The 7,884-nt window shown below is 37.2% G+C and overlaps 1 protein-coding gene across 1 annotated transcript in view; it reads left to right on the top strand.

Annotated features, from left to right (window-relative positions):
* The window catches only part of LRCH1 (leucine rich repeats and calponin homology domain containing 1), a 109,863-nt gene that overhangs the window by 60,392 nt on the left and 41,587 nt on the right, over positions 1 to 7,884 (top strand). Inside the window, exons 14-17 of the mRNA XM_023537753.1 lie at positions 3,065 to 3,132; positions 4,860 to 4,946; positions 7,394 to 7,483; positions 7,586 to 7,622. Coding sequence (XP_023393521.1) covers positions 3,065 to 3,132; positions 4,860 to 4,946; positions 7,394 to 7,483; positions 7,586 to 7,622 — 282 coding nt within the window. The remainder of the gene's footprint in view (positions 1 to 3,064; positions 3,133 to 4,859; positions 4,947 to 7,393; positions 7,484 to 7,585; positions 7,623 to 7,884) is intronic.

The following is a 7,884-nucleotide window of genomic DNA, read 5'->3' on the forward strand; positions in this document are numbered from 1 at the left end:
TGGAATAAAACAAGATATGCCGGTAGGAGGAGGAAACACAGAAATCTTTAATTCTTTACTCTATATCCAATCCATCATTAATCAATCCATCGATTGTTGTTTCAGACTGTCTCATGCCCGCTGCCTCGTTGCTACCCTCTACCTCCAGCGACATTGCTCTAGTTGAGCTTCATCATTTCTAATTTCCATGACTGCAAGAGTCCCTCACACCAACTTCTTATCCAATATCCTTTTCCCATATGCACATGTGTGTGTGCGTGCACATACACACACGTGTACTCACACATATACATACTTTATGTTCTGCCACCAGCCAGTCTCCTAACATATCAGTCTAATGACATTGCTCTGAGGCCAGTGGTTCTCACAAGGCTCTCCCAGATTTGACCTCTGTCTAACAGTTCTAGGATAAGCCTGTCACAAAACATGGAAAATTGGGCTTTTGTCTTTATTTTATGAAGAGTGCATCTTAAGTTGAGAATCTAAATAAAGTAAAGATGAAACCCTGAAGAAAAACAATCAAAGCAGTTAGTAAAATAAAGCATGCTATTTAAGAAAAGCAGTTTCTCTAGATTCAGAGATTTCAGGAAGCAAAGGGCTGTTGTACAGAATGGATCCTATAGGCAGAGTCTAGAGGAGCAAATAGGGGTGTAGAAATCCACTTGGCAAATGTTTCCTAGGTGCCCGCTCCTTCAAGAATCTCTTGGAAAGTTGAGAGAAGAACACTAATAATAAAATAAAACCTAAATCTGTAATGAAAAGTCGTACATTGAAAATCAGGCCCATTTTAGCCTTGAGGTGCATGACTTTAAAAGCCTGAGAGAGTGTGCTTGACAGCCAGCAAGTGTGCCGACCACTCCTTGAGGACCAAGAGTTCTGTGTTGTAGCTAATCTTGTTCTCGCTCCACTGAATTAGCATCTCGTGCTTTTGTAACTAGAGTTGATCCTCATTATTCACGGCAGTTCTGTTCTGTAAAGTCACCTCAAACTGAATTATCAAATACTGAGCCATTTCTCCTAGGGAAAATACAGTGATAGGTTCCCGCGAAACTCTGGTTCACAACATATCATCAAATGGTTAATATGTAACCTTGCTTGATTGTGTTTTATGTATTTTACTTTATATGTGTTTCTATTTGAAGACACCTTATTTAATGTGTATTGTTGACTCATTAACATTGAACTTGCAGCCAGCACCACTGTAACTCGTACCTGAAAGAAGCTTGTCTAACACGCATGTTTTCTCTGTAAGACACATCACAGCCTTCTTGCACTTAGAAGCACTCGACCGCACATTAACACTATGCTTGGGGGCATTTTAAACAGCGAAATCACCCAGAAAAGCACGAAAATGTGAAAATTGGCACTAAATAGACTCTGAAGAGGATACTTGTTTACATTATGAGAGTTGAAATAAGAAAGCAGAGCATCGCCTTGCCGGCACATACATGTCGGGGACTCACGTTTTTCAGCATTCTACGCATGTCTATGAATGACTCTGAAAGCACCACGAGTGTTGATTTTGGGGTCACAAATAAATTTTAGTGAGTAGGCAAATTCATAAATACAGAATTCACAAATAATGAGGATCAGCTCTATAACTGTCTAACTTAGCAAAAGAAACCCAGTAAGCCCTATTTTGCATACTGAAAGAAAAACTGATGTTTCATGCCATTGGCTACTTTGTATTATGAAATCGAAAATTAGAGGGAAATACTCATTGCTTCTGTAGTTGAAATCCAACAATAAAAGATAGGAACATGTTTTCCTGGTCATTTCTGGTAGTATATTTTCTCTCATGAATTTCTCTATCATTTGGATGGTGTGGCACAGTAATTTTTGTGTTGACTTTATTGTGCACTAAAAATATGATCAATATAGAAAAAGTCTCAGTGTTTTTCAAGCCAGAGACTGGCATCAGGCAGCAAGCCACCTCCTCAGAAGGAGACTCGTGCTCAGTGACACATCTGGAGAATTGGCTGGGCTTGAGTTAGTTAATGACGTGTCAGAATCTTGAAGAAGAAAACAGTCCTTTTGGCTATGGTTCCTTCCTTGCCAAGGAGATGTACCCCCATTCGGGGTGATTTCCGTTCTAGCTGTTGGCCAAGTTAAAACAGCATTTCTCTGTGTCAGAGATGGTAGTGGAAAGAAGAATGTGGAAGTTCTAATGGGGACACACCTTTCCAATGCTCCCATGAATGTTTCTTTGGGAAAATAAAGAGGCGGTTGCATTTCAGTGAAAGCTAGATATAGTAAGCATGAAAACTGTTAAGATATCACTTGAGGCATTTTCCTTGTTAAGTATCTTATACGTTCTTTTTCTCCTAATGACACCCCACCCCCGCACACAGCCCTTCTCTCACAAACACTAGAATGCATATTCTCATGTGACTGACAAGCCCGTCAAAGGAATCTGAACATCAGGAGGTCCTAAGAGGGCAATAACTAATTAAGTTTTAAATTTCTGACAGTAGGTTAACAGATATTGTGGTCCTAGACCAGATTATTTTAATTTTATTTTTAATTATGATAAAACACTTGTAACATAAAATTTACCATCCTAGCCATTTTTAAGTGTAAAATTCAGTGGTGTTAAGTACTTTCACGTTATTGTACAATCGTCACACCCTCCGTCTCCAGAACTCTTTTCATCTTGTGAAACTGAAACTGTACCCACTAAACATTAACTCCCCATTCCTCCCCCTTCCCCAGTCACTGGCAACCACCATTCTACTTTTTATCTCTGTGAATTTGACTACTCTAGGAACCTCATAAAAGTGGATAATACATTATTTGTCTTTGCGACTGACTCATTTCACTTAGCACAATGTCCTAAAGGTTCATCCACATTGTAGCATGTGTCAGGATTTCTTTCCTTTTTAAGGCTGAATAATGTTCCATTCTTTATATAGACCACGTTTTGTTCATCCATTGATGGACACTTGAGTTGTTTCCACCTTTTGGCTATTGTGAATAGCGCTGCCATGAACATGGGCTGGGGCAGGGTCTGACTGTTGACTGCTGATAGCCAGCGGCTCTCAGGACCTGTGTGTTCTGTCCACAGGATGGGGCAGAGGACTGTGAAGAACTGTTACGGATAGAAGAGGACACACACTGGCAGTCTGAGGGAATGTGAGTACGGAGGGCCTGGTAATGAGCCACTATCCTTAAAAGTTCATGTTTCAAGCAGACAGGCAGCCCTGTCATGACAGAATTCTTGCCTACTTTTCTTTGGACAAGCTGACATTCTTACCCAATAATAATGATAGGAAGTTGCCAGTTTGCCTGTCTCATGCTTATTATCATAATATTAGGGCAATACAATGCAAGGTTATACCTCTTCTTTGGCCCTGTGTTTTATCAAATTTAAGGCTGTATGTAGAAATGTCATTCGTGGAATTCGAATTTCTAAAGTGAACATTCTAGCTTCCTTCCATTGGTGTAAAGAAGCTGACAACTGGACCTAAAGTAGCCCTAGTCCCCCTTTTTTACCCAGTGCCTTTAGGTTTAAGATCTGAAAAAATCATTTACCTCTAATAAAAATCATTTGCCTTGAATAATTATAACAGCTAACATTTACTAAATACCATATGTCAGATACTGTCCTAAACACTTCGCGGGTAGTTATAATTTTACCTTTACAACAACCCTACGAGTTAAGTTCTATTTGTTATCCCCCATTTCATAGATGACAAAACTGAGGCACAGAGAGATTGATTATATTGCCCCCAAGGTCTCAGAGGACCAGGATTGAACCCAAGGAATCTCACACCAGATGAATATCCTTTCTGTTCTCTTGCCTATAAAGATTTTCTTGGCAGGCTTTCCCCGGGAGGGCATGAGTGATCTATCACCTGATGAACCATTCCCAGGAGAACTAAGTTTGGACCATGTGGCACAGAGTAGAATTTTGGTTCCCAGGATTTTGTTTTCCATGACATGGCCTGTAGGCCTAGACCTTCCATCCTGCCTTGTGGGGATTTTCCCCTGAGGGAGGATTTGCCACATTATTAAAAAATTTCTCCACTTACAGAAAGACAATGGCTTATGTTCTGTTGAGGAAAGAAGTAACCATGATCAAATCTCTCCCACCCTTTAAAAGCATTAAAAAGTTCCTTTCAAATCATTGTCCAGTATTACCAGCATTCATTGAATATATTTCTGTGATGCCAGGGAGACCTAGCTTGATTATAGAATCATAGCATTATAGGGAAGGACTTTTCTAAACTATGTAAAGCTTTGAAAACCCCATTTTTAATCTTTACCTATTGTTCTCAATGTTGCCTGTAAATCAGGATCATCTGTAGAGCATAGTAAAATGCCCCAGCCCTAGTCAGACTTACTTGGGACTATCAGGCCTGGCATTTTTTTTTTTTTTTTAAGTGCTGCAGATGATTTTGCTGCATGTAGAGCTTAGACTGTAAACTTCTGTCCCACCCCGAAGTCCATATTTTATGAAAGTAGTAAAACTGAGCTACGCTGGTTGAACTGGAGTTGGGAGGTCTGAAAGTAGTGTAGATGCACTGTAGCTGAGCTCCTGTAAGGCTCAGGGAAGCACAGTGTGAGAACCACCAGCTGGTCCATCACCTGGCTTGTACAGATGAACAGATAGAGGCGGACAGGCATTGAGACTTTGCATGAGTTGCTTTACAGCAGAGCTGGGCTTCCCTAACCTGGGAGCTTTTTCTACAACATTCTGGCAATCCACATCTGGTATTGACAGGTCTTCATTATAATGCTGAATTTGTCAAAATCATATTTATATGTTAGATGGATTTTTGTAATTTTGCTCTTAAGAATCTATATGATATTCATGTTCTGTGACCATTTTTATGCTCATACTTGGTTTCATGCTGCAGAATAAGTTCATCCAAAGATCAGGACATGGATATAGTGATGATTGAACATATGAGAGAAGCAGTAGATTTGCTACAAGACCCCAACAGGTATGCATATCTTTCCTTGGCCTGGACCTCATGGGTAAATAATGCATACTAATTCACTGAGTACATTATCTCACTTTTAAAAAATATTTGTATGGGCTCTGTCTAACTACTAACAAAGAAAAGTCATTTTAACTGCCTGTTTTCCCAAGGTCCATAAGTAACAGTCAAACTTCTAGAAGGATTAAGAACAATATATAAACTACTAATAGGAAAGTAAATTGTCAAAACCTTTCTAAAGGCATCCTAGTAGTAGGTAGTTGTGATCTAAAAAAATATATATAAACCATTTACTTAAATGAATTCCAAAAGTTTATCCTAAGGGACAAAAAGGTATGAACAAAGATTGTGAGGGGGAAGGTGTTTTTAATAGCAAATATTTGAAAAAAAAGAAATATATTTTGCTTATTATTAATAAAGTAAATATAATGTAGCCAATAAAGTGTTTTGTAAAGTTTCCAGTATATTTTAGAATGCTCATTATTTACTGTTAAACTTAAAAAAGTAAATAGAATATATAAAGTTTGATCCCAATTATATAGATAGAATTAGGTCTCAATTACGCAAGAAGCTTAGAAAAAACTTAAACTGGAAGGAAATATATTATGATGGAAATTTTTCTGTAGGTATTTTTATATATTTTTTAATACTTTTATATATATTGTAGATACTCAGTGGTAGGTACTACTGTAGTTCTTTGATGATCATTTGAAGTGGATGATGAAAAGGCTGGAAGGGAACAGTTTTAGACCTGAGCCCCCAGTATCTCTGTCTGAGATGGGGAACCAGGAGGGGCAGCAGATTTGAAGGAGAGGATGATGGGGTCAGTTTAAGATGTGCTGAATAGTATTCAAGGTGGCAATGTGGCTTTATCCATTCAGCTGTTAGATGTTTAGTTCTGGGACTTAGAGACTTAGATTTGAAAATCATTTTCACAAGGTGCCAAAGTGACAGAAGCTGTATAAGAGGGTGAGGTTTCGAGGGCAAGCATATCGATAGGAAGAGAGTATAAGTCCAGGACAGAGCCTTGAAGATGTGATGTGACCAGGAAGAGGCCACAGCCAGGCTTGAGCACCAGAGCAAAAGAGAGCAGCCTCCTTAGATGGAAATAGCAGTGGTGTGAGAATAGGGACAGGAACCAGGGAGTAAGGTCTGAGTGACCTGGAGGGAGTACCTTTCCACTCTGGGCCTCAGTTTCGTCATCCTTCTTGAAAAGTGAGAGTAACTGAAGATCTCGAGTTTCCTCCTCTCCAGCTTAGAAACGTCTAAGGCAATGAGTTGCCAAGTATGTGAGTGAGTGGGAATGGTGGGTGCATGCTGAATTGTGGAAGAAAACAGTCCCAAGTAACCTTCTAAGTGATAGTTGATTTGTATCTTTACAGAGTGATATTTTAAAATTAGATTATGTTATAAAATATTACGTGGATTTCATTTCCTCCCTAAAATAATTACTTTGGCTGCTTTAGATCTTTTGTTGTTCATCTTGAAATAATTATTATAAGACAGTTGTAACTTTATAATAATGCTTCTGTGAGCCAGCGTAATAGTAATAAAGACTGAGTCCTGTATTTGTTTCTGATAAAAAGAGGACACTTCAAGAGGTCATTTATTTCTAGCTGCTTGGGACTTAATATTAGTAATAAAAACTTTGCATACCCATTGGGTTTTTCCTTTATCTCATATTTCATAGATCCCAACATTTATGTTGTTGTTTTAGTTAAGTTGATGATTATTGGCTTAAATTGTAGAGGTTTACCTTTCATTCAAACTTAACATCAAAAAATGGAATTGCTCTCTATTTTGCCTTTATCTTGGTTTCTTCTCATAAGGATTTCTGATTGTTTGATAGCATTTTAAATAGACATGTATGATATGAACTCATTCCTGCCTTTTAAGATAGCTTTGTAACTTTTATTTAACTTATAGAAATTCCTGGTTTTATAGATCCTAAAAAAAACCTTCCACTTTTAAAATTGCAGAAATTTAGAAAGTAAGACCATTCAAAAATAAAAATGCTTATGAATTCTTATTTTTTTGAGTGAGCATATCAATGTATATTAGAGAGATTAAAACAAAGTACTCTTAGTACATATACCATAATATAGTACCCTTAGCAACTTTACTTGCTTCTGTAAATTAACCAAGTTCTAGAATAAAATTTATTGTGTACTACCTATGAATATTATGACTTTATCAGAAATTACTGTTACATTTCAAATAAGTTGGATTTTGATACCAAAAGAAGATAGAAAGTTATATTAAGATTACATTAAATTTGGCAAATGATGGGAAAATACTACGTAGTTTGAAGTTTCTACCATAAACTTTTCATTATTTAAGCCTAATGGTGAACATAACTTTTTGCATATTAAAATTTTAAATTAAGTGACCAAAAGTAGAATTTATTAAAATTTTAATAAATTTACTAACGTTTTTTCCCTACTCTTTAGATTAAGCACAGATATTACAGAGAGAAGTGTTGTAAACTTTTATCCTATGGAATCAGCAGAAGCCTTAGAATTACAAGATTCTGCACTAAAGTATGTTGACCTTTTAAAAACTAAATATGTTTTCTTTTTTTACACGGAACTATATATACTTTAAATTCCACTTTATATCTTTTTTCCCCCTCATTCCTACAGTGGTCAAATACAGCTAGAGACATCTCCGGTGTGTGAGGTAAGGCTGCTCTTGGATTAAGCAGAGCTCCGTACAGTATTCTGCCACAGAAGAGTGGCAGAATATATTCTGTAAAGATTTATCATGGGGTAGAACATTGCTTAGTAAGACCAATATTCAATTTTGTTCAAGATCTATTTTCAAAAATTTTTATACTTTTTCCCTCTTTAGTTTTCTTGCTTATCTGTTATACTTCACCTTCCATTAGAGATGAGAGTTGGCTATTTCTATTAAATTCTCTAAATGTTTTGTGTTGGATAGC

This window comes from Pteropus vampyrus, unplaced genomic scaffold (genome assembly GCF_000151845.1).
Source record: "Pteropus vampyrus isolate Shadow unplaced genomic scaffold, Pvam_2.0 Scaffold198, whole genome shotgun sequence".
NCBI classification, from domain to species: domain Eukaryota; kingdom Metazoa; phylum Chordata; class Mammalia; order Chiroptera; family Pteropodidae; genus Pteropus; species Pteropus vampyrus.